This window comes from Gossypium hirsutum, chromosome A10, assembly GCF_007990345.1.
Source record: "Gossypium hirsutum isolate 1008001.06 chromosome A10, Gossypium_hirsutum_v2.1, whole genome shotgun sequence".
In the NCBI taxonomy this organism is placed as follows: Eukaryota; Viridiplantae; Streptophyta; class Magnoliopsida; order Malvales; family Malvaceae; genus Gossypium; species Gossypium hirsutum.
Window position 1 is genome coordinate 92,536,800 of NC_053433.1, and position 27,350 is coordinate 92,564,149.

At 33.3% G+C, this 27,350-nt stretch overlaps 1 protein-coding gene and 1 non-coding gene across 9 annotated transcripts; one reads left to right on the forward strand and one right to left on the reverse strand.

Annotated features, from left to right (window-relative positions):
• The first annotated feature begins 11,793 nt into the window (after window positions 1–11,793).
• Window positions 11,794–26,323, forward strand: LOC107896668 (uncharacterized). Of its 8 annotated transcripts, XM_041079028.1 has the most exons (15): window positions 11,819–11,969; window positions 12,737–12,789; window positions 13,013–14,671; window positions 16,491–16,608; window positions 16,682–16,767; window positions 17,044–17,276; window positions 18,320–18,406; window positions 18,494–18,593; window positions 18,698–18,899; window positions 18,988–19,040; window positions 19,529–19,729; window positions 19,809–20,169; window positions 21,122–21,184; window positions 25,703–25,819; window positions 25,907–26,323. In XM_041079028.1, the coding sequence occupies exons 3-11, from the start codon at window positions 13,562–13,564 to the stop codon at window positions 19,670–19,672; spliced, it is 2,133 nt and encodes a 710-aa protein (XP_040934962.1). In that variant the 5' UTR covers window positions 11,819–11,969; window positions 12,737–12,789; window positions 13,013–13,561; the 3' UTR covers window positions 19,673–19,729; window positions 19,809–20,169; window positions 21,122–21,184; window positions 25,703–25,819; window positions 25,907–26,323. The 8 variants fall into 8 exon arrangements, with proteins under 8 accessions (XP_040934960.1, XP_040934961.1, XP_040934959.1 ...); XM_041079026.1 differs by lacking the exons at window positions 12,737–12,789; window positions 19,809–20,169 and adding an exon at window positions 19,362–19,443 and having other exon boundaries at window positions 11,794–11,969; XM_016821889.2 differs by lacking the exon at window positions 12,737–12,789 and having other exon boundaries at window positions 11,795–11,969.
• LOC121209069 (U6 spliceosomal RNA) lies at window positions 19,317–19,417 on the reverse strand. The gene has a single exon (XR_005904186.1). It is a non-coding gene; the product is annotated as a U6 spliceosomal RNA (small nuclear RNA).
• Window positions 26,324–27,350: the final 1,027 nt, after the last annotated feature.

Here is a 27,350-nt window from a genome sequence, read left to right on the forward strand (position 1 = left end):
CTCCAAACTTGATCCTCGAGCCCACCTGTATCTTCATTGGATATTCCCCTACACAAAAAGGCTATAAGTGTTACTCACCAACATTGCGCCGAATGTTTGTCTCTCGAGATGTTACCTTCTTGAAAATGAACCATACTTTGCAGCATCTCATCTTCAGGGGAGATTTTTAATGAAGATGAGACCCTTAATACTCTCCTCATTATACCGCCTGATCCTACTACTACTATCCTAGATTTAGTTGTTTCCCCTATACAGCAAGAATTTAACACCGTCCTTCCCAATGACAATACCTCCACCGAAGTACAACAGCCACTTGGTCAAGGAAAACAGCAAATACAGGTTTACTCCCGACGGAATCGTTCTTCTGAAGCTGATACAGCAGTGCCAATTACATCTCCAACCGAGGACTATTCTGAAGCAGAAGTCCCACCTCCGTCACCATCCATCTATCTTCCAATTGCAGTTCGAAAGGGTACAAGAGCTGCACTCAACATCCTATTTCTCGGTTTGTATCCTATGGAAATTTATCTAAGTCTTACAAAGCTTTTGTGACTAATGTTGATTCTGTAAAAATTCCAAAAAATATAGAAGAGGCTCTTGAATCAACTGAGTGGAGACAAGCCGTGATGGAAGAAATGAAAGCCCTCAAAATAATGAAACATGGGAAGTCTCGGATCTGCCTAAAGGGAAAAAAACCGTAGGGTGCAAATGGATTTTCACTACGAAATTTAAACCCGATGGCCGTATTGACCGATACAAAGCTCGACTTGTGACTAAGGGATTCACCCAAACTTATGGTCTCGACTACAACGAGACGTTTGCACCGGTTGCCAAGCTAAACACCGTTCGGGTCCTGCTATCTCTTGCTGCCAACCTTGATTGGCACTTGACTCAATTGGATGTAAAAAATGCTTTTCTCAACGGGGAATTAAATGAGGAGGTGTATATGGATTTCCCACCAGGGTTTGAAGAAAACAAGGACCAAGTGTGTAAGTTGAAGAAGTCATTGTATGGGCTGAAACAATCTCCACGATCGTGGTTCAGCCAATTTGCAAAAGCTATGACTAGCAGAAATTACATTCAAGGACAGGCAGACCACACCATGTTCTACAAGCACTCGGAAGAGGGTAAATGCTGCATCCTTATCGTTTATGTTGACGATATAATAATAACAGGAAATGACTCGAGCGAAATTTTGAGATTGAAAGAATTTCTTGGTACAGAGTTTGAACTTAAAGACTTGGGAGTCTTAAATATTTCTTGGTATGGAGGTAGCAAGGTCGAAAAAAGGTATCTTCATTTCCCAAAGGAAATATGTTCTTGATCTACTGTCGGAAGTTGGTTTGATGGGCAGCAAACCAGCCGAAACTCCTATGGAGTTTAACCTCAAATTGGGAACTAATGAGGATGGAGAAGAAATCGACAGGGGAGATATCAACGTCTAGTAGGAAGGCTCATCTACCTATCTCACACCCGTCCAGACATAGCCTTCAGTGTGAGTGTTATTAGCCAGTATATGCATGCCCCGAGGAGAAGCACTTGGAAGCTGCATATAGAATACTAAGATACCTAAAAGGAACTCCTGGTAAAGGCCTATACTTCAAGAAGACTATCACCCGAAGCGTGGAAGTCTACACTGATGCAGACTGGGCAGGTTCTGTTAATGATAGACGCTCTACAAGCGGCTATTGTAGTTATGTTTGGGGTAATCTCGTGACGTGGAGGAGCAAAAAACAATCTGTGGTAGCACGCAGCAGTGCAGAGGCAGAGTATCGAGCACTATCTCATGGTATATGCGAAGGAGTTTGGATACAAAGACTTATGGGAGAACTAAAAGTGCCTTTTACCAGACCTATGAAGATGTACTGTGACAACCAGGCTGCTGTCAGCATAGCACATAATCCTGTGCATCATGATCGGACCAAACATGTGGAAATAGATCGTCACTTTATAAAAGAAAAAGTACACTCAGGAGAAGTATGCATCATCTACCTACCTACTAGACAACAAGTTGCAGACATGTTAACCAAAAGTTTAAACAGAAACATGTTTGAAGAACTTAGTAGCAAGCTGGGTTTGATTAACATCTACACTCCAACTTGAGGGGGAGTGTTGGAATCCCTATAATTAAGGATAGAAATCTGATGGTATTGGAATCCCTATAATTAAGGATAGAAATCTATTGTGATCTCTTGTAAATAGAAACTAATCTCAGTTACTGATTCTTAGGAAATTAGGATATCAATTACTGATTCTTAGGGATTAGGATTTATTTCCTTTAAAATGATTATTTTTCTCTTTATAAAGCTGTAAACTAAAGCAGTAGCAATATAACAGAATTTTTCCTCTGAGTGTTTTTACAGAACCAAATGAAACAACATCAAATACTCAGAAAATACTCATATAACCATTTAATTCTCTAAACACACCACAACCACAACTAGATAACATATTTATAGACATATGAAACATATAATTGCACCAAGGCATTAATATTCATTATCAAACTATACTAATAGAAATATTCATCTCATTTTCATACTTATGATACATATCTCACCTAAAACATGCTACCTAAATAGCAAATGGTTGAAGGATGAGTTATTGACCTTTTCAGTTGATATCATTTTCGTGTAACATCCTTTTCAACCTTTTCATTGATTCGGAAATACCGAATATGATGTCATGGTATCTTTCAACCATGGTCTTTTTCCTTTTCGAGTATAATACCATGATTTATTTCAATCACGGACTTTTTATTGTCTCAATCAAGAAAATCTCAAACACCAATTCATTGGTACATATGTAAAGATATCAATTAATTTTATAAATTCGAATGTAATATTGTAAAATAAAATATAAACTTACCTCGACAAATACAGTTGTAAAAACGAAGTCGATGACTAATCCGACACATTAGCTTTTCCTTCGTTTGTATCCGTTTAATTCATTTCTTGATCTAAATAATAATTTTTATTTAAGTAAACCATTCAAGTAACTTAATATAATTAATACAACTTATAACCCTTATCAATGAGAAATTTATAAAATTACCCCTAATGTTTTACCTTTTATGCAATTTAGTCCCTAAAACCAAAACTTACAAATTCACCATTTTTCACTAAAGACCATGCTAGCCGAATCTTAATAAGTTTACAAACATCCTATATTTTTCCTCATTTCACACAATTTACATTGATTTACTATTTCAACAATTTAATCCCTAAACATTAAATTTACTAAAAATCACTTAACAAAATACTTATATTTAACTACCAATTTTAACAATCTATCAATTAATATTAGAAAAAAAATACTTCAAACTCATTCATGGAAAGTCCCTAAACTTTTAGAAACTTTACAAATTGACTCTTGGGATAGCTAGTTTAAGCTAATACAAACTCAAAAACATAAAAATTATTAAAAATGGGCATCAAACACATACCATGCATGAGAGATTAAGCTTGGCCAAAAGTTCTCCCTTCAACAATGGTGTTTTTGGCTTGGAGAAGATGAGAACAAAGAAAATAAAAATAATAAGCTTTGTTTTCCTTAAGTTTCTTTTTAATTATTATTATAAAATTATTACATATAAATTAATTAAACAAAGCACTAACCGTGCATGCCACTAAGATTTGGCACAATTTCCATCAAAACCCTTGTAACCATATTAATTTAACCTTTTAGAACCTTTAACTTATAGAAATTAACTTTGGTAACTTTTACGATTTAATCCTTTTTACCTAATTAACTATTTAAATATTAAAATTTCTTAACCAAATTTTAATATGACCGAATAACACTCTGTAAATATTTAATAAAATATTTATAGATTTGGTTTATAGAAACGAGGTCTGAATACCTCATTTCTAAAACCACTTGACTTTAAGGATATACCACTTGAACTTGATTATTTGTTCAAATAACATAAATTATCAAATCAAAATTTATTATATTACTATATTTGACTCTTAAATATTAAATAATAATATTTACGAACTCACTATCGAATTTGTGGCCTCAAAACCACTGTTTCTGACACTACTGAAAAACAGGCAGTTATATTTCTTGCATGAATATTGCCATGATGTTTTAGATGATTATTTGATTTACATTACTCGCAAAATTGTGGACATTAATATTAGTTCATCAGTTTGCTTAGCTTAAATTATTGATGATGCATGGAACTACAAAATTCAGATTTTTTATGCTAAACTTTGAGTTTTTAAATGCATGATGAGTTGGTATATGTATGGTTGTGTTAAATTCCTTGTTTTGGTGTTATTTTTGTTGTTTTGTGCAGAGATATCGATAATCGGGTATTTAGGATCAATACCTCCATGATATTTTGAATGAGCAGGAAGTCAGTAACTCAATTTGGTATCGGAACCATTTCTCGAGTATTGATACTCGAGGTAATAATACCGAAACTTTTTGGTTTATATCAATAATTTGCTAGGTTTTATTTTTTGTAGAGAAACGAAATGCTAAAATGGTACCAATTTTCTAAACAATATCAATACCATCGAATGAGTATCGATACATTTGTGACTTTTTGGAAATTTATGTTAAGTGGACTTTAAGCAAGCTTTTAACTTGTTTTAAGGTTGATTATTGTATGTCTAGCGAATTTTAACTTCGTCCAGGGGAGATTAGACTTAAACCTTATATAGTTATTTGATTATGATGTTGATCGCATGTTAATGAGATGTTTTATGCTTTGTTGATAATGAGACGGTGTTGTAGCATCCTGTTCCTAGGCTCGACAATTGGGCCGGTGTAGGGTGTTATAAAAGTATTAATGGAATTCATGAATAATTTTTATTAACCAATCTATTCGAAAAAATTACAAGTGTATATTGATGACAATAGTAAACTTAGGGCACCAAATCCAATAAAAGAAGGACCCAATGATGATGATGGTTCCAATTACTAGGGTCAAGATTTTAGTGATCCCGATCTCAATGAGGTCCCAGATGATATCGACGACAAAGGCACAAGTGACGATGATAATATATATGCCCATCCGCTTGGGACATTGAGTTGTGGCATTGTTATACAGAATGATCCTTCAACCCACAAGCTGAGCATAAATCCCAATGTTTCACATGTATTTGAGTTGCCAAAATACCCAGATATAATACTTTCCTACTGGTTGGCGTCATATCCTGAATGAGAAGAGTTGGTTTTAGATTAACAATTCCCAAACAATCTGGAATGTGTATTTGCCATCAAGAAGTATAGTATGAAAGTGTTACTTGACTACAAATTCATTGTTTCTAAACCAAAATTATATATCAAGGCTTGTTGTCTGTAGAAGGTTACAACTAATGGATACAAGTTGTATTGATGCAGAGGTTGCAAATGTGGGAGATTCAAAAATATGTAGGGCCTCAAATATGCACTGGTATAAGGACACCGTAAGATCATGAGAAACTTGATGCGAAAATAATTTGCAACTGCATCATGCCACTGGTGAAAGACATACCTACCATTCCTGTATCGGTATTGATTGTTGACATACAATCCCTATTTTAATACAAGTGTCATGCAGGAAAGCATGGTGGGCTAAACAGATAGTGGTGGAACAATTGTACAGTGATTAGGATATGTCGCACAATAAACTTCATGGGTGTTAGCCACGATATAAGAATACGTGCCAGGGACTATGATTGACTTCTAGACTTTGCTTGCTTATGACTCGGATGAACAACTAGATCCAGGGAAAAGAATTTTCCACAACTTATTCTAGACATTTAATCTATGCATTACAACCTTTTCCCAACTATAAGCCACTTGTATAGGTTGATATAACCTGGATGTATGGGAAATATATGCAAATCCTCTTTATTACGATTACAAAAGATAGTAACTAGAACATACTACCAATAGTCTTTTCCATTGTGGAAAGTGATAACATGTAATTGTGAAAAATTTTCTAGACGAACTTGTGGAGGCATGTTGTTAGATAAGACAACATTTTCATTATTTTTGATCAATCAAATGGGCTAATTATGACGATTACGTGTTTCAATGTTCCGTGGATATTCATGTATTATATTTGTAACATTGCAATTAACTTTTACAGGGAATTAAGAATGCAGATTGGCATAAAAAAGTTGTAAAAATGGGTAATTCAATGGTCATATTCTTTTTCTTTTGGATACAATTAGAAACTAAAAGGAATGATAACATGTTTTACAGAAATACCCCATAAGATACAAGCTAGAACAACACTATTTAAAATAGAAGGTGGCGAGGGTTCAGGCTAAAACAAAAAATGATGTGCACAATTGGCTCAGTGTCATAGAGCCATCTAAATAGGCTCAATGTTTTGATGACAGGTTTCACTATGGACTTATGACCACCAACCTCGTAGAGTCTGTTAATGTTGTCTTGAAGCGTACACAACATCTATCCATTTTAGTTATTTTCTTAGCTACATTCTATAGGTTAGCAACCTAGATGCCAAGATTGGGGGAGAAACAAGTATAGCAATTGGAAGTAGGACACGTTCACTGCAAGGAGGTTAGGAAGGCGATGGCAGTCAATACACAGAAAGCGAGGTTGATGACTGTACAACTATATTCCTAACACTTGGAAAATTTTCAAGTTACTGAGTTTGTCGATCATTGAGTGAGTATCCCAACCAGGTTCTATGGTGATCTCCAAACTAGGTGGTGCGACTGCAGGAGGTTCCAAACTCTTCAGTACCCATGTTCACATGTCGCTGCAGCATGTGCATGGGCTAAGGTTGAATTTGACCAATATATCAATAAGGTGTACAAGTTGGAACATACATTACGTATTTGGGAAAACGAGTTTCCCACCTTCAGGGATGTCTCGACATGGGAAGTGCCTCCGCCTATATTCAAGTTAATCCTAATCCCGAGGCCACATAAGCTACATAAAGGTTGGTAGGCTAGTAGAATTCAGAATGACATGGACTTGAGGGAGAATGGAGAACACAAATGTTATGGTCTATGCATAACAATTGACCACATTCAAAACAAGTGCCCGTATTGGAACTTTCATCTTGAACAATTGTTGCAGTCAAGTCAAACATAAATTTATGTACCCGAAATTCAAATGTATTTTAAACATTATTTGTTGTATTTTATTGACACTAATCAAAATTAATTAATATAACCCCAACTTTGTCATGTTTAATATAATGAAAAATGAGGTTGAAGTTATAACACCAACATTGTCATGTTTATTATAAAGGAAAATAATGAATCCTTGTTACAAATTCAAATAAAATTAATCAGAAAAATGGTAGGATGGAGTTGTTCATGGGGTGAAATGCTGTGGTACCCTTCGTTGAAGTCTGGGTTGTTGGTGATGATCTATTAGAAGCTCAATGTTTTCCTCTCTTGAACTTGTATTATCATCATCCATTGACGAACCTTGGGTTTTATCAAAGTAATTCAAAAAATGATGTCCCAAAGGTTTGAACGAGAGGTGTGGAGTACTGGGTGTAGAGCTAAACATATCATCCATCATTGATGACCTCAGTTGTTGAAAATGAGAACTGGAATCGCACGTCTCTGGATAATAGTAGTATCATTGGAACTCTTACACAAAACTGTCACTACATAACTCCGAATGATAAGAACTAGCCTCCGATTGTGTTTGTGTTCAAACTAAGGCACTCTTCAGTAGTTTTAGGTTCGAGCTTGGAAGCAGGAGGAGGCAAATGTCTTTGACGAGGATGGAAGTGACTTATTACACTTTCCTGATGTCCACATCGGTGCATGTGTCTAGGGATTACCATCAACTGACCAACTGTAACACCCCTAACCCGCTTTCGTCACCGGATTGGGTCACAAAATATTACAATAACATACCAAACATTTAACAGTTCATACGATAATTATTCAATCATGATTACAATTAATCATGATTACAATTAATCAATCTTATTCCATTCATGAGCTAATATACATATATGGACCTAAAAACGAGTCTTTAGGGCCCTAAGAATAGATTGGAAACATTTCGGGGTCAAATTGTAGCATATTGGAAAAGTTAGGAAAAATTAAAAAAAAAATTGAAACAGGGGACACATAGCCGTGTGGCCAGGCAATGTGAAATGCCCCAGACCGTGTGACTTTTGAAATTGGGGCACATGTCCGTGTGTGTTGCTCGTATATGACACACGGCTGTGTGACAGGCCGTGTGCACCTAAATGTACCTTAAAACTCAAGTTTACCGAATTGTGGTTTGTTGGACACTATGCAATTGATTCATTAATCATATAACCTATTCAAAACACAATTAAACATGCTCAAAGCATGCCAAAACAACTATCTTGATTGCTTAACCAATATCTCATTGAAATGCACCTCAACCATGTACTAAATAATCAAATAAGTCATTTGAATCAATGCACTATCTAACATCTACCATATGCACTCAAGCATCAACAAAATGACCAAACATAAATATACATTAATTCATTATTCTAACTCAAGAGTGATAAAAATGTTATAAGGCTAATACCTAATTCAACACTTCCATGTCAACCAAATTAAATTACCAATTTCAATAGGACATCTAGCTTATTTAAAGAAAAACACCATTTCCAAACATTTACATATATAATCATAATTATATCAAAATATATACATCATTTACCAAGATTATAATTTATATATCATACATGTAACATTCATCAAAACTATCCATAGACGAAAGATTTTAATAAACTTATACCCCCTAGGTACATGCCAAAAACACAAAAGAGGACATCTTCGACGTTGAGTACGGGATTCTTGTAGGATGCTGAGTCCGAGTCTACTATTTATCTAACCTGTAAACATGGGAACCAATCTGCATTAAGTAGATTTCACTTATTTGAATAACCACAAGTATATCTAAAGTATTTGAATTTATTTCACAACTTTAATAATCTAATTTAAGAAATATATCATATCTTCCAATGAATAAATGTATATACATAAGTAAATATAATTCTTCCTTAAGAATACCTATAACCAACCTTCTTCAATGGTTCATATAACCTTGATGTATAGTCCAATCGATACATGGCACCCAGTGTGTGACAGATGAACCGCGAAAGAGTTTGCACTCAACGCTAGTAAGATAAACCAACAAATGTGTGCTTAGCACTAGTCAAATAAATTGATAGAAGTTGCACCCAACGCTAGTCGAATAAACCGATGAATAAATAGTTATTTATTTTCACAATTTCCTCATTTATTAATTAACATCATCGTTCAAATATGAACGTATATAAAGTATTTAAATAACATCTAAGTATTAATTAAATAAATTATTAATAAAAAGGTTAAGTTCAAGACTACAAATTTACCGAAATACGACAGATGCTACGAATCGAATACGTCTAGTCAGTGATCTTTTCCTTCCCACGGTTGATACCCAATCTATTATTCTCTTTATCAAATTAACAAATTAATTCCATTACTTAATTTGAATACCATACTTGCTTTTAATTAAATCAATTAACCTTAGATCATAATTTATACTTTTACTCTCAACAATTGACATTTACTCAACTTAATCATTAACATCAAAATTAGCTTGATTGCATCTTCATCTAATTTCCATAACTAACCACATATACATATAATTTATTAACAATCCCTAAATTCTTAAATTTTATAACTTAACACCATGCTAATTTAATTTATAGCATTTAACTCCTTGAAAGCTAATAGTAAGAATACTTATAATACAAAATATTTTGCTTGCTCACAAAACTTAGTAATTCAACTCAAATTTCTAGCACAAAGAACAATCCACCAAAACAGTCCCTAAACTTCACAAAAATTAACAATTTAACCCCTAATTCTATCAAAACAACTTCAAACATTAGAGTTTTTCAACAATGGCAAGTTCCAAAAAAATCATAATTTCTCTAAATTTCCACATGGGTAATCTACTACATGATTTTAAGGTTCCAAAAATATAAAATTTAATTGAAAATAATCAAATTATACCAATAAAGTGAAGCTTAAAGGTCGAATAGTACTAACCTTTTTCTCCACCGAATCGGCATGCAAAAGTACGGGTGTTCAATCGGTTAACCGACCTGAAATAACATTAACCGAATTAATCGACCTTTCAAAATTTAATCGTTACCCGAACCGAAATTTTTTCAAAAAAATTAACCGAACCGAAAATTATATGTTTTTTAATTTTTGGTTAAAATAATATAAAATTAACCGAATTAACCGAATTAATCGAATTAACCGAATTAACCAAATTATTTGTATAAAATTATATGTTTTTTTATTTTTATTTTTAGTTTTAGTTTTAGATTTTTATTTTTATTTTTATTTTTATTTTTATTTATTAAATTATTTGTAATTTTTATGATTGGGTTGAGTAATTGGGTTGGGTTGGGTAATTGGGTCAATATATATTAGATTGGGTATTTGGGTTTATGTTGGATTGAGTTTGAGTGAATAGTGGGATATTTATATATTATAATTTTATTTATTAATTTTTTCGGTTAAACCGAAAAAATTCTGTTAACCTACCGGTTTCGAACCTAATTAATCGTTAACCGAAAACTCAAAAAATTATTAACCGACCCCCGACCAAATTAATTCTATTAACCGACCGATTAACCGAATTTGATCGGTTAACCGAATTTTTCGATTTTACCCGAATTTTGCACACCTATGCAAAAGAGATGAAGCTTTAATTTTGTTTCTCTTTCCTTTTTCTTTCCCCACTACTCTATTTGTTTCTTTTATTTTATTTATATTTTCATTTCATTTTCATTTTTGTTATTACTTAACATCATTATTAATTTAAGCATTATTATACAATTAATTACATATATATAATTCCCTCGTAATTATCCACTAACCAAAATTCCTCAAATTAATGGACTATTTATTTACGTAGTCCCTTATTCTAATCCCACTTTAAAATTTAATACTAATTACTAATTTATCACCCACTTATTTTAATTTAATAATTCAACCCCCAAGAATAGTTATACTCAAACTTTTAACCCTTTAAACAAATTTCACATCTTTGCATTCATTCAATATGTATACCATTAAATCCTTAATGCAAAACCTCCAAATTTTAGTTTTCCAGAATCAATTCCCACCAAACCAATTTATACTATTTTCCAGCATTCCCTTAACCATTATAAATCACGATTTAAACATGTTATTTTGAATTTACAACATTTAAGTCCCCAGAGATTAAAATCAACAAAAATCAGTACTCAATTTGACCAAATTAGCCCAAGACCTATAATTTACTCATCACCTCAAAGACATTTAACATTCGAAAAAAAAAGAGTACCTACACTCTTCATGATTTATCAAATCAGTCCTTACTTAAGCTTGGTCTAACTTCAACAATTTTAAAGATGCAAAATTTACTGATGTGGTAGCCCAAACACTTACATATATATAAATATAATTTCATAATCACTCATAAATTTAACATCTAACAAAATAACACCAAGCATTTGAATTTCTCATCAATGGTAACTTCTACAAATATCATTAATTCTTACCAGGGCAAATTAACTAATAACATTAACACTTCAAAAACATAAATTTAATGTAAAAATAACCAAAATTCACTAACTAAATTAGACATGCAACAAGAGCTCTTGGCCGTGCAACTTCTCCCCTCTTTCCTTTTTGTTTCGGAAAGAAGAAAATTAAACAAAATTTTTTGCTTGGCTTTTCTCTCCCCACTAGGCATTATCTCCGCTCTATTAATAATATATATATCCTTTTATAACAAATTTTAACTTAATTATTATACTAACTTAACACATATAATACTTATAATATTGTTATGCTATAAAATAAAAACCCAAAGTTCCTCTCCGTCAAAGCAAGATCCATTGTCATTAGCTTCTTTCTCTCTCTCGATAAAGGAAAAGAAAAGGTTTGAATTCATGAACCATGAACCAGAGGAAGCTTCTTCTCAATGAGAGAGTCGAGGTAGTGCTACTCTTTCTTTTTAGGTATAAATTTTGATTCTTTTAAATAATCTTGTTTTTTCTTCACCTCTTATTATTCTGTTTGGTTTCTGAGTGAAGAAAATCGAGGGAAATTTGTTTCGAACTTGACATTAGTCTTTGTTTTTTTTTTTTAAATAATTACTGATCCACCTGTGAGTTAGCAAATTCTGTTCATCCTGCATTTTCCCGGAAGCCAAACAGGAGACTTAAATGTTCTTTATTTCGAAAATTTTGTTCTCTTACTGAATATTGAAAAATTACATGTCTTTCGGTTGATCCCTTAATAGAAGCTTCGAATTGTCTTGTTTCACTGCTTTCATTTGATTTTTGAAGAAATTAAGGTTTCAAATTTGAAATTATATTTCCCGCATTTTCCGAGTAACCACGCGGAAGCGTATTTTATCTGGCAAATTGGTGATTCCAAAATCATTTGTAACTCTCTTGTTAGATAAGGTTTAATTCGCATTAATTTCCTTCTGGGTAAGATGTCTGAGACTTGATTCGTAAACATAAATAACAGTTTCTTTCTTTTCATAAATAAAAAAACCGAAATCTTTTGGACTCCGGAAATCTTATTTTCTGGAGGCCAATGCCTTGATTATTTAATTACTTTGAATATAGAGAAGTTCCAAAACTCAATTTTGATACCGAACTTGTTGTTAGCTTGGTCATGCAAGTTCTTCACAGTTTTCAAGTCAAACTCTTTTATTTATTTATTTATTTATTCTGGTACCTTTTCCTATGAAGCAAGAGGATGCACCCAAGCTCCCCTATAAGCACAACATTGAGAAGGTCCTGATGTATGCAATCTTCCCCCTATTTTACACAATGGGCTATCTGTAAATGAATATTTTGAGAATTTAGTAATGTTTACAATGGGCTATCTGTAAATGAATATTTTGAGAATTTAGTAATGTTTTCTTCATGTAGTGAAATGATTGTTACATTTTTTTTGTCACACAGTGTTGCATTTATTTGATTACCTGCTGTATTGATACGAGTTTCATCGTGGACTGTTTTTAGGTTCGCCAATTTGAGGAAGGGTTGCGGGGGTCGTGGCACCCTGGGGTGGTTGTTGGAGTTTCGCATTTATCCCGATCAATTGAATACGATGAGCTCTTGTGTGAAACAGGTGATTCAAAGCTCATTGAGACCATCCCTGTGACAGAGGCAGTTGAAGGTCTTCATACCCGTCGCCATGTTCCATCAACCTATCGAGGGTATATACGACCTCTTCCTCCCTCATCTCAACCTCATTCTAATCAAAATCTGGGTTTTGGGGTTTGTGTTGATGCATTGTTTGAAGATGCATGGTGGGAAGGGGTTATTTTGGATAATGATGATAATGCATCTGAGCGGTCTGTGTATTTTCCTGATGAGGATGATGAGTGCAAATTCAGTGCGAGTCAGTTACGTGTAGCTCATGAGTGGGATGAGTTTCTGGGCATTTGGAGAGACCGAGGTATATGGGTATTGGTGGAGCTAGCAAAAGAGCTTGAAGGTGATGTTCCCTTGGCTTGTTGTGTAAAGAAAGTTTGGTCCTCCCTACGTTTAAATTATGGGTTTGGAAAAATGATATCTGAGTGGACTTGTGGTGTTCGGACTGTTTGGAGGACCTACTTCATGGAAGTTGTTCAGGAGATTGCAGTTGGGTCTAGCCGGCGAAATCTTGCTAATCGCAAAATCTTGGCCTGGATGGTGGGAAGGAGAAGTAAAAAATCAAAGGATCCTAGGAAGACAAATTCCTATTTATCTGACATTTCTGCACAAGCAGGTAGCTGCACTGATTTCAAGGCTGTTGGGTCATGTCGAAAAGGAGAAGGAAAAGGCCCTCTTGGTAAGCACAAAGGAAGGAGACGATCTGTAATGTCAAAACTGAAACATGAGGAGCTACCTAAAATGAATCCATCTACTAGAAAAAGTTCTGTGGCAGATAAATCATGTGGAGAAAAGCAAGTAATGGAGGAGTCTGGTAAATTTGATTATGGAATAGACAAGCAAAAGTCTCCTATACTTAGTGAGAATGAGGGTAATCAACTCTCTGTTGACTGCTCAAGAGGAAGTAAAACCATTTCTTTTTCTGTCTCTGATGTTCAAGACAATCAATCAATTTACAGGACTTTCACTAAGCATGGGCAGATTGATGGTAATCTTACTGTCATTTTCCCTGACTGTAGCAAAGTGCAGGCGAGCATGCAATCATTCTTCTCTGTTATTCCTAAGAAGAGAAGATCTTCATTAATTAGAAAAAAGTTTTCAAAGAACCAGGGGCCTAATTCAAAGGTTAAAAATCCATCAAAGGTGAAGAAGGGGAATAACAAGGCTTCTTTCCTTGTTTATAAAAATGATTCAGTGTTGAGGAGAAGGTTTTCAAAGAAAACTAAGCAAGCTGATGCAAAAGTTGAAGGCAACCCTAAGAAAGAAGAGAAAGGCGTAGATGTCATAAGCAAAGATGATGCTTTACCTGACGGTCATCGTTGTTCAAGTCTTCCTGTTGATAATTGTGGAAAAAAGTTTAGGCTTAAAGACATGGTGTCTCGTTCTCGGAGGCGCAAGAGGAAGCGGCGATGTTGCGGTTCCCGACTGTGTGATACAATATGTAGTGTCTGTCACTATGGAGGAGATCTTATGATTTGTGGTTACTGCCCATGCTCATATCATTTAAGTTGCATTAACCTCAAGGTTTGTTCTCATTCATGCATCATGAACCTATTTAGTTACATGTCTTGTTTTTCTATTGTTAATTTTATTGCTTATAAAATTTGTTTACAGTTGCCACAATTAAATAGGGCATAAATTTTGATTTGTTTTGGATGCTTGAATTCACATGCCAATACAGTTTATGTTTAATGCTAGATTTTTGGTGTTTTATGTAATATAAAATCTGTTAGCTAGAAAGGAGCTATGACTATTAAATGACCAGGGATTTCCTTTATTCTAGGAAGATTATGTTCAGTTAAATCATTAGGGTGGTAGTAGAAAAAGAAAGCTTCAGGTAGAAACTTGATTTCATTCTAGGAAAATAAATCTGAAAAAGAACTAAAAGGAGTGGTAAAATTAATTTAGGGGTTACATGGTGACGTATACTTATTTATTTATTTATTTTTGTGTAAGGTAAGAGGATATCTGACTAACTAATTAACCGTGGTTTTCTTAAGCACTGTTTTGATATCCTCCTACCTCACACAAAAATAAACAAATAAACAGACTTCACCATGTAACCCCTAAATTAATTTTACCACTCCTATTTGTTAAATCAAGGTTAATTAGTTAGTCTGAGCAACTAACTAATAAACCCTAAAACCCTAAACCCAAGGGCAGGGAATAGAAAGACTACTTGCTTCTTTAATATGGTAGTGGGTAAAACCTAAACTACTTCTGATTACATCCATAAGCATGCTTTTTATAACAAAAAGCCCTGATAAGACTAAACCCTAGCTCTTAATTAAGGGTTTGATAAAGCATTGAAAATTTTAAATGCATGGAAAAAGTAAATTTTCAACATTTATTTTTTAAATGTTTTTGATCATTCAGATCAATTTTTACTTAACAGAAAATTTTCAACAAAAAATTGCGGAATGTGATAAGTCGGTGAGAGCTAATTATCACTTACCACAGAATATGTGAAGTTTTATTTTTCTAAATTTGAATTCAATTATCTTTTTTTGGGCTATAGAAGATGAGATATTTAAATTACCACTTTTTTTAATCCAGATGTATCCAAAATCATGTAAAATATGATGTTAATAAGATTAAAATTGTGAAATTAATAATTTTCATAATTTGAGATTTTATAATTTTCAAACAATATAAAGATATTCAATTCTTAAGTTTTAGTAATATACTAAACAATGTTGATAATTTAAATTCAGTGCTTATATATTTAGTATCTAGTTTTCAGCATTTTTTAAGATTATAAAACAACACATAAGTTAAAGATAGTCATGGTAATCCAAAATAAAATAAAGAAAATAGCCCCCAAAAGCATAAACCCCTTTTAACAAAAATATGGTATATGGTGAAGTGTCATGTTGTGTATTTTCGATGCTATCACATTGGCTCAACCCTATACTAAACAATGTTGATAATTCAAATTCAGTGCTTATCTCCGTAGTAGATAGTTTTCAGCATTTAATTTTTAAGATTATAGAACAACACATAAGTTAAAGATAGTCATGGTAATCCAAAATAAAATAAAGAAAATAGCCCCCAAAAGCATAAACCCCTTTTAACAAAAATATGGTATATGGTGAAGTGTCATGCTGTGTACTTTCGGTGCTATCACATTGGCTCAACCCCTACCCCCTGTTCTCCAACTCTTCTAATAAGACATTTGGCTCCTGAAGCAGTAAGGATGAATTACCATTAAGTTTTCTTCATGTTTTGCTTCTTAATCTGTTCATTTTTTTTTGAGTTAAAAGTGTGTACATGATAAATTATATTATGAAGGTATTGGTTGGTGGTTAATTTTGATTGATATTTGCTTATCTATTTTTTTCAGGATATACCTAATGAAAAGTGGTTTTGTCCATCTTGCTGTTGTGGACTATGTAGCATGAGAGATTGCAAGGATGATAGTGAACATTTTACAAAAGCTTGTCTCCAATGCACCCGCCAATGTGAGTTAGATTCATGGGAAGTTTGTGATTCAATCTCCATGTATTTTATATATATTCTTTTTTTTCTTTGTAGATCATGTTGCTTGCCTAAGTGAAGCTCAGCATATGTCTTCTACAGACTACCTATTTGGGAGTTTTTGTAGTGAGGCTTGTTATAAGGTATAATTCCTTTATAGTGTCTAAGCTCATTTAAGGCTGTGATTAAATAGCTTTGAGGACTTTGTTTTATCCTCCTCCTGGGTCCTATAGTTGTCTCTTTCTTGTTTTCATGCTGTAGGTGGTTTATTCAATTGAGTTTGTTTTGGTTCGTGTCCAGAATTGAAGAGTCTTAATCTTGCTGAATATGATTGTCTGCTTATTGAGAACATTGGATTGAGGTTTTTTTTGACTTTCCAACTTGGTTATGATATATGGCAACATATATGCTCTTTTCAGTTATGCGCTCAACTTCATCAACTTTTGGGAATTTCAAATCCCACTACTGTTGATGGCTTAAGCTGGACACTGATGAGATCGTTGAAAAATGTGTATGGATTTCCTGATATGTTGAAAACTCACACCTGGATTAAGCTATCAGATGTACTAAGGGTTATCCATGAGTGTTTCGAACCTGTCAAGGATCCTCATACCAAGAGAGATCTGGTCAGAGATGTTGTTTTCAATTCAGGGTAAGGTTTCTCTTCAATTTTTAGTTTTCAGATGACTAAATAAATTCTTACTTGGAAGACTTTTATTTTTAAAAAAAAATTATATTAAAAAAATCCTTAAGATCATTGGTGAATGATATGAGAACTTACATCACTCTCTTATCCAGTTGGTGGCCTCTTCTTCTTGCATTGAGCATTGGGCATCTTGGGTTATCATCATACAGTTGTCATGATTGGTTTTCTGTATATTATCACTGTTTGCTGCATGTTGCTTTACTATTTGCTAGATCAAAATTTTGCTTTACCAATATTTTCTACATGTTATTCATGCCAAAGTGTATTGATGGTCACAAGAGATGAGCACTATGCTCTAATGTGTATCTCTGCCTCAACTTTGGCAGTCAATCACCTTAGCTAAGTCCTGTTTGACATTCACGTTGTTAAACTGGAAATTTTCATTTATCCTTTCTTTTACCCTTGAAACATGGTTTAAATCTGATATGAGCTTCATCGGCATTTTCGTGGACTTAATGTTTGGAGGGATAATGAGTAGTTGAATTGTGACTCCGTTTGTTTGTTCCTTTTTTGTTTTCTTTTGATTTTACGTTGATGTTTCCTAGCAGGTCAATCTGCTGGGTTGAAGACCTTGGGTTGCCAGTGATTGTTAGCCTGTTCGTATATAGTGCTTTTCTTTAAAAATGATGTTTCTGGAGTTAGGTTAATACAATTGCTTTAATAGATTGGATAATTCTTCTTTTGAGTTGCTTTCTGTTCATTTTTGTTGGACATGATTAAAACTTTCTATGTTGAAATAAAGTCTTTATAAATGTATGATATATATAATATATAGTCCTTATTTAAAATATGCAATTCATGATTTCTGTTCATTATTAGATGCCTTAAAGCTTTATACAGCAAATTTGGCTTTTCCTCCTTTGGTTAAAATCCTTTTAATCTGGGGGCAGAAAGGAATTCTGTTACTTACCGATTTGTAAAAGTTGGATCTAACATGAACTTCTAGTATTGCTATTTATCCTCTCTTGCTTTCATATTTACTGGTGCAGGTCCAAACTTAAACGAGTAGATTTTCGTGGATTCTATGCCATGGTTCTCCATAATGGTCATGAAATTTTATCAATAGCCACAGTGAGGTACCTGATTTCCTCTTTTTTCCCTTTTTTGAGGGTTTTGGAATTTGCTTACCAGCAGCTTCATTTTCTTTTATATTTAATTTTCAGGATACATGGACTAAAGGTTGCAGAGATGCCGTTAATTGCTACACCTTTCCGATATCGTCGGCAGGGTATGTGTCGACTTCTTTTCAAGGAGTTGGAGAAGGTAGTTTCTTTGGTTGCCTCTTCCTCGTCTCTTCTTTGCATGGAAAAGGGGATTTCTTTTTTAAATTTTTAATAGACTATGAATGCATATATTTCTATTTGCAGCTGCTTGTTCAAATGGGCATTGAGAGATTAGTCTTGCCTGCAATACCTCAGCTTAGAGAAACATGGGAAAAATCCTTTGGTTTCTTGGAAATGCCTCTTTCAGAAAGGCTGCAATTTTTGGGCTATCCTTTTTTGGCCTTTCAGGGGACGATAATGTTGCAGAAATTCCTTAGGAACTCTATTTTTAATAAGGAGATGAGAGGTACCAAGTGCTTTCCTTATTACTGAGTACTGACAAACAACTATATGCTTCAGTATTTATTACTCTGTCCTGATTTTCTTTCTTGTAGATTTTTCTGGAAAATCTTCTGATTTTGGAGGAAATGCATCAAATATCTTTAAGGTTATTTTTTATTGTCCCTTCTTTGCCATTAATATTTTAAGATTTATTCCACGGTTCTTAAACTGACAACCATGTTATATAAGCACTTTGTTCTGGATCTTGCTAAAGTTTATGTCTCTGCTTTTTTTGCGCGCGTGTATCTGCGGACAAAAATCATATTTTCTTTGAAATTCATACAGATAATTTTGGACAAAGGTTATTGGTTTATAAATACGTTGTATTTCTCTGGCTGTGATTTCAGTTCTTTTACATTGCATCTTCTTTTTGGATAACTAAAAAAATTTGGACTATTTCTTGATTTTGTGTGTAATGGTTATGCAGGGACCATGCTAATTTTCCTCCATTGTTCCAATTTTATCAGATGTTCCTGAGGGGACAAATATTTATCCAGTTCAGTGTTAACGTTGGTTTTCTAGCTGTCTCAATTTTGCCAATACAATCTTTTTTTAAAACAAAGTTTTTATTTTAATCTTGTCTTAACCTTGTAGAAGCACACGCAAGGGTCTGATAGCGAGGACAAGTTCTATGGCTTGTTGTATAAGCGCAGGCTGAAATTAGAAGTTATAGGGAAAGAAAACTTGGCCAACAATTGTGGTGGACGTACACGACTTTCTAAGAAATTGTGCAAGTAGAGACAAATACTGGCTAGGAGAGATTGAAATACTGATGAAGTAATTAAAAGCTCACAGGTCAGCATCTATCTATACTGTTTTTAGGGGAATGCAATTCAATGAATTATTTTGTTGACTGTCATCATTCCTGTGGCAGTAAATAGCAGATCTAACCAGTGGATATTGGTCACCCTTTTTGTTTATGTGACTAATGGTACAATTCTCACCATATCTTGAATTTTTCAATCACTAGCTCCTGACTTGCTAAGACATGACTCTTACCTTATGTTTATGAGAACTCAGATTAAAAGATTTTTGAATGGGACCTTTTAATTGTAGGAATATTGATCTATATATTCATTTATCTGCTTTTCCTTTTCTTATATAATCTGCAACATCTTGGCACTTTGCTAGTTGCTGTAATAGTTTCTGTCTGCATGTTGTTTTATTGAAGTTAAGATAAAATTCTGTTGCCAAATTGGAATTAGATATCCAGAAGTGTTTTCTTAGTCATAAAGGTACAACTTTCTTTGCTTCTTTTACTTTTTGCCTAATTTTTCTTGCATTTCTGTAGTATTTTATTAATAAAACCATTAATTGTTTCATCTCATATTTTTACTTTTCTTTGAACTAAATTACTATCAGAATAAATATATAGATATAGATATGGAAGCAATTTGTTTTTTGGACTTACTAATGTACTCCCTAGCATAGCATATCATGGAATGTTCGATCCAAGTTTTCAAAGGTGTTAAAAATTGAAGTTGATTTTCATAAAGATCAAGTGTCGAGAAGTAATATGTCCTTAATTAGATTATATAAAGTTTGTCCAATATTTGCAAATTTGAGAAAAACAATTTTTAAGTAAAAGTAGGAAAAGGATTGATTAGATTTTCTTAATATTTCTTTAGAAAACCACCTTATGATTATAAACCTAATCAATTCTTAGAGTTTTAATGCTTTAAATAAAATGTGATTTCTTTTTTTCATGGATTTTTCATTGTTTGGATTTCAAAAGTGAAAGTAGGCTTTAGTTGTTTTGATGGGAAACAATAATGCCTAAACTTCAATTGCTAGGGATTACTATTAGAATTTTTAGAGTTGACATGGGATCTTGATTGATCAACTATTTTGGACGAGTCGAGTTCTATTTTTATTTTATTTTATTTTCAAATTTTTATCTTTTTAAGGGCTATTTCACTTGCTTGTCAAATCTATTGACTATTTTTGGTCAGTCTAATTTTGATTGTTTCTTGTTGAAGTACATAATGAAAATAAATCGAGGTAGACATGCAACTTCTTTTTCCCGTTAAAGAATTAGAAATGTCTTTTTACTATTATTTAATAAAACACATGATTTTAGTTTTTGGATTATGTGATCATACTTGAACTAGTTTTTTATTTCCATCGTTTTAAATAAAATCCACCCTTGTTTTTGCTGTTTTATCTTATTGCAAATGATGTTTCAAGGGCATGAGGTGCAGTTCAGGTGCTTGAGTCCTTATATTGCTTAAGGTGCAAGATGTAAAAAAGGTATTGCTCGAGTGAAATAAGGAGCAATATGCACATGTGCATGCTTTTGTATGTGCTTTTGCGTATCTGCATAAAATAAGCTTAAGATGGTAACATTAAAGAGTTGTCCTATATATCCTACAAAATATGCAAACTCTTCTATTTCTTTTGTTGGTTGATATGCATGATTTTCTTATAATTTTCTGTTTGTTGTTGAATACTTGAATCTTGAGAAGTAGAGTTTTGACAATATCCTTTTCTTACTAGTAAAGATGCATCTAATAAAATGTTGAAAACAAAAGAAATTATGGTAGACTTCAATTAGGCAAGCTTCTCAATCGATGCCTAACTCCTTATAGAAAAAGGTGTGCCTACGCTTGATTACATATGCCTAACTCAAAAGGTTTCAGGTGCCTTTGGTTTTTGGCACTAAAGCAAAATGTTAAGGACTAAGTGCTCACCTTTACAACACTAGCAAAAATAGGAAAACATAAAGTGACAAGAATGGTTATCATAATCTTGGTTGAGACAAGTCTATTGTCTCATGGGTCTTTCATTTAGTAAAATAATTTTGCCTTATCCAATAGCATGTTTGGGTTTATCCCATAATCAAAGACCAAGTCAAGTTACTCTATGTAAATTGTCATGTTTTCTTCTCACATCAAGAGATTTAACAAGAGAGTTCTTTTTGGGTTGTTGGATTTTGATGAGGTTGTGAACTACTTTTCTCTTAGATTTGATTGCTTTGAAAACCTATTGTGACTTTGTGAGGTTTAGGGGTTTTAACTTCTTCTATCAATTAGCCATTAAAGAACCTTGATTCTCATATTGGCTCTCTTTTGTAATTTAGCTTGCTCCTTAAAACCTCAACAATTTGGGCATTGATTACCAAATCCCTACAACTAACCATCATTGAGGCTAATCACAGTATGACAACTCGAACTAGGCAAAAGATAGAGTTAAACTGAATGATCGAGAAAAGGATGAGTATTTGTATGATCTTGGTGAGGATGGTAGGTTAATGGCTTTAAAAGACAAATATAGCGAGTGGTTGATTATTAACTAATGATCATTGAAATTGAGAAAGCAAGATACTAGGTTCAACAATTGGTGCCATCAAGGAACAAAAAGAACCATTAGAGCAGACTTGAGCAGGTTGAGTTTATGTCCCACTCTTTAGACTGTCTAGCTATTGCCAAAAGGCACCATGCTAGTTTTCAAGAAATGGTGAATAGGAGGATCAAGGCTGACTTTATGAAAGATATGCTCTCTTAGATGTGGTTGAACATTTTGTATAGAAAGCGCAATATAAGTATTAGATAATAAGGTAGTCTTGATCACTTGGTTTTGAAATTGTTTAGCTACTCTTTAAGATTGAAAAGGGCTTTGTTGGTTGCTAGGAAGCTAGTTGGAGTTGACAGTTAAAATTTGTTGGATTGGCATGAAGAATGATCTAAAGGAAGGTGGCAGTCCTTTCTAGTCAATAATTTCTAGGATGGTAAGAAGAAGCCTAAGGACCCTAAAAAAATCTAAGTGCTTTTATTGCATCAAGGTTGACATTTAAAGAAGACTTGCCTAGAATTCTTAGCTGCCATGGGCAAGACTGGTAAGGACCTTCTGATTGAACTTGGTTTAGTGAAAGATTTAAGAGACAATTAGGTTATTGATTCAGGAGCTATTGATTATGCTTGCATTTCTCTACAAGGGTTCAAGGAAACAAGAAGTTTGCATGATAAGAGCCTTTCATTGAGGATTGATGATAGGAGCTTGGTGCTTGTAGTAGTATGAGATATCCATTTCCCTTTTGATGAATTTAGATACTTTTTATTGAAAGATTATTTTTATTTTCCTAGCTTTAGGAGGAATTTGATATCTGTTGCATGCTTAGATGAAAGGAATGAAAAATAATCTGTATTTCATCAAACCAAATACGTACCCTGCTTAATATGAAAATTGTGGATAACTTTTAGAAATTTAAAACTTCTCAATTTTAAGATATGGTCATTTTAATCAAGAAAGGATCATGAGATTATTTAAAGACAGTCTTTTGGAAAATTTGAGGATATGTCTATTCCCATTGAGAATCTTCTCTAGTGGTAAAATGACTAAAAGGTCTTTTAGAGTCTAAGGTATGGATGTTGATGAATTCCTAGAACTAGTGCACCTTGATTTATGCGGAGGATACAAAATTATTTTACCTTTATGGATGATCGCTCATAGTATGGATGTGTACCTAATGTATTACAAAAGTGAAACCATTAATATATACAGTGTTAAATGTAGAAATGAAGAAGGAATGTAAATCCACAAAAGCACTAATGTGATTGGTTTTGGTGAGTGCTTATTGGGTGAGTTTGTAGGACATCTCATAACGAATGAGATTCTACTTCAATTGATTGCATTATTAACTCCAGAACATAACAATGTAGTGGAGAGAAGAAATTATGCCTTGGTGGACGTGGTTCGATCAATGTTAAGTTAGCGTCGGAAATTATGCACATTTGTAGGGTATTTGCAAGGAATAAGGGGAGAATTATTTTATAATTGGAAGGACAGAAAGTAGCTTATGCATGCAAATTTCTTATAGGAGAGTTGTATGAATTACTTTAAACTTATTAGTAAAATTGAGAAATTATGGGGAAATACATTAATTTTGTAGGTTTTGATCTCTGATCTCATGTTGAGTGTAAGATCCGAAAATGATCAAAATTGTTTTTGAGCTTTGATGCAATGGTTGAAGATCTCATTTTGTAGGAGTTAAGGATTATTGTGAAACTAATTTTTGTGAAGTGAATTAAGATACCTATGGATATATGCAACTAGACGCATTAACTCCTTAATGTAAATGATGTTTTCCATTTCTCAAGGAAATTAAGTACTTAAAGTTCGTTATTGGCATATTTTTTTATTTCAAGTTGGGGAGATGATGGTTTTTAAGCCCAAATTTTGAGAGGCAAAAATCTTCTTATCTAGCTTAAGGCTCATATGGTTGATTGAAAGGTAAATGGATATTTTTGGTTTAGGTATCATGAGAAAAGCACAAGTTATCACAATACCCTAAACCTTGATCATTGAGGGATGGGTAGTTAGATAGACAAAAACAGATAAAACACTCATTTAGGTTCCTAAGGATAATTGTACTAATATAAGTTTATGTATATTTACGCATTTGTATAACCATGTGTTTAATTTTAATGTGCGGAAATGTAGTATTGTAATGACTAAATGCTTAACACTTGCTTGGAAGTTGGAGCGTAGGTCATATTTATCTAGCTCGTCCCAAAATATATTACTTTGGAACTTGGTGAAAATTTTGCAAATAAGTTTGCTTGTTGATTTTTGAATCTCACTTCTTGTGTACAAATCATTGTGTTTATCTAGAATAAGATGAAAATCTGGTTTAATGTGTTTTAGCTTAATGACTTGCTTGATTATCACAAATTAGTCATAGGTTATTCTTGCTTAAAACCAAGTTCTTTCATTATAATACCAAGTTTCAAAACTTGTTATTGCAACCACTCTCTTTCATACTTTTCCAAGATACCAAGTGCCTCTAACACTATATCCTGTGGTTGATCTCCTATCATGTGAAGATCTAGACCTATTTAAATAAGTGTAATCTTTAACATGAAGATGATCAGGTTGCAAAGTAGGCCACAACTTAAGAGTGCCCTTCTTATGACCAACTACACAATCCCAATGACTCATTGTTGGAGATTAAAAGTTGACTTCATCAACAAGACGCACGACTCATCTTTTAGAGGGGAGTTGGTGCTAGTATGTCACTGTTTTGAAAACGGAAAAGGATTTGGGTTTGAGAATAGAAATTTGCCACCAAGAATGTGTGGTTCTGATACCATGTTAATTGGGAAAAAAGTCTGAGTCTGCTAATGTGGTAGTCTCATGCCTTTAAATAAGAACATTAAGTAGTGCACGTGACAATATACTTCTTAACCTAAATATTTGACGTACATGCATTCGTTAACAATTTTGTTATTAAGGAAGATATATTCTTATGTTAAGTGGTAATGCTATAAAACCAATTCTATATTAAACTAGCGCTTCGTTTGGTTAGCAATATATTAATTTCACTCGGTAATTTTTAGCCATTCACATGATATGTTTCCAGCAAAGATTCTCTATTAGTTTTTACTTATTTTGAAGAGGTTTTGTTTCTTTTTAATTGGAGTTTTCCTAATTTTAAGTTTAAATATTTGTACCAATTATTCTTTATGTAATGAAAAACTGTTTTAATACTTAAGTTTTTCCTTGTTAATATACTAAATAACCAAACGAAGCATATGTGATAAAGTATCATCTTTAAAATCATTAATGATGTAAAATTGCTAGTGATTTTATATCATTGGTGATAATTTACTTGTAGGGCAATTGATACCCATCCTTTGTTCGATCATTTGTTTTTCTAATCCAAATCATGATATGTTCAAGTACAATTTCTAAAAGACGTTGAGTGCTTATCACGGGAAATTGGTTTTTTAGTAGTAATATTCGGTCTTTGACATATTGGGTTTGGAACAGGTAAATGATGCATTATGTTGAGCAGTCCAGATTCATTCTTAAGTGACTCGAGGTGTTTGGACTTGATTGATTGAACAAAAAGGAGTATGCTTCTTGCAAATTTTGCTGGTGTATTTTGTGAGTCTAATGGCCATATTATTTGGGTCTTTTTATCCATGATTATTGACATAAAGGGTGGACTTCTAATTGTTACTTTCAAAACAGGTGGTTTGAGAACTCTATGCTAGAGGTTGGGTTGGTTGTATCGGGTTTCGTTATAAATGGTCTATGTTTGAAACCATTGCTATCAACCTGGTTGTAAGTGAGTTTTGATAAAGGAAAACTCAAATGGCCAAAGGACGAGGAATACTATGCTTCATGCCTACGTTCATTCTATGAGAACCTTACATGGAGTTTGTGTATGGTTGGTTGCCTAAAGCATTAAAGTAGTTTGCTATTAAAGCTTTCAAGAATTATGCTGACATAGTTTTGCTTGAAACCATAATGTGAATTTCCGAGTAAATTTGTACAGAATTGTGTTGGATACGAAATTCGAGTTTGATGTAACACCTTGAATTTTCTTTAAGAAGGCAACACATCAGGTGAGGGCCTCCCAAGAAAGGTATAGATAGTCTTCTCATATATAACCCTTTGAAGGTCTAGTTTCTATGCTTAACTATTTCATAAAACCTTTCCCACAAGCATCGATGTAGACACTAGAGTGCTCTCCGGAGCAACAACTCCAGGGCCCCTTGGACCTTGCCCTTCCTTGTGGAACAAGGAACCACCTCAATGTCCAAGGACATCAATATCTATAACGGAAAAAACGGAAAATGTTGTCTGCACTTATTTCACAATCTTTCATTTTGATGCTAGATCGGATCTTATTGTGTGGAGAGATGGATCAATTTAGTCGTTTATTTTGAATGGTGCATTATTATTTAATTTGTTTCATAAACAGAGGAAAGAAGATTTTGCGTTATGTTTTAACCTGATATATGTGATATATGCTGATGTAAAATTTTTTGGTTCATTAAAAATGCTAATGCAAATGATATTTGGAAACGTTATTATGTCACGGATCTCGTATGGGAAAGAGGAAAGTATTTGAGGCTTCCAAGTTAGGCTGCTGTTCTTTTGTTTTTTCCTTTTTCGGTTGAGCATGTGTTTTGGGTATGAAACGTGGCATCAAAATTGATTTTTTATCCTGTAGACTTTCCCTTGAGAGATGCTAGCGTCGAGGTAGGTTCTAACCAAGATGGATTTTTTTTTTTGTAGAAAGTAGAGGTTCTTTTATATTTGATCCTAAGAAAAATGCTTTTTTTTTGTATGTTCGGTTATTCTAGACCATTGTTATCAATTATTGGAATCTTTAGAAATTGTAATAACTTTGTATACTTCCTCTGAAGACATGCATAAATATAACTTGATTCATTTTTAAAAAGAAATCCTAGTATGATACCATCAACGTCAAGCAATTAGACAAATTGTCACACGTGAGCTACAACCACAATTATTTAATTATCCCAATCATTAATTAAGCACCGAGCAACTCAGCATCAAATTCACCAATCATATATTCACTTAAGTTCATTTCTCATGTATAAGAAAAACATCCATTTAAACTCCACGTACTTTTACAATTGAATTCAGTATTTCATTTTAAAAA

Bases quoted from the DNA above. Each gene is read 5' to 3' on its own strand.
- LOC107896668 (XM_041079025.1), top strand. From the start codon at position 11,931: ATGAACCAGAGGAAGCTTCTTCTCAATGAGAGAGTCGAG. The intron at 18,407-18,493 runs GTACCTGATTTC...TTTAATTTTCAG, and splicing joins TTATCAATAGCCACAGTGAG to GATACATGGACTAAAGGTTG. The intron at 18,900-18,987 runs GTACCAAGTGCT...TCTTTCTTGTAG, and splicing joins TTTTAATAAGGAGATGAGAG to ATTTTTCTGGAAAATCTTCT.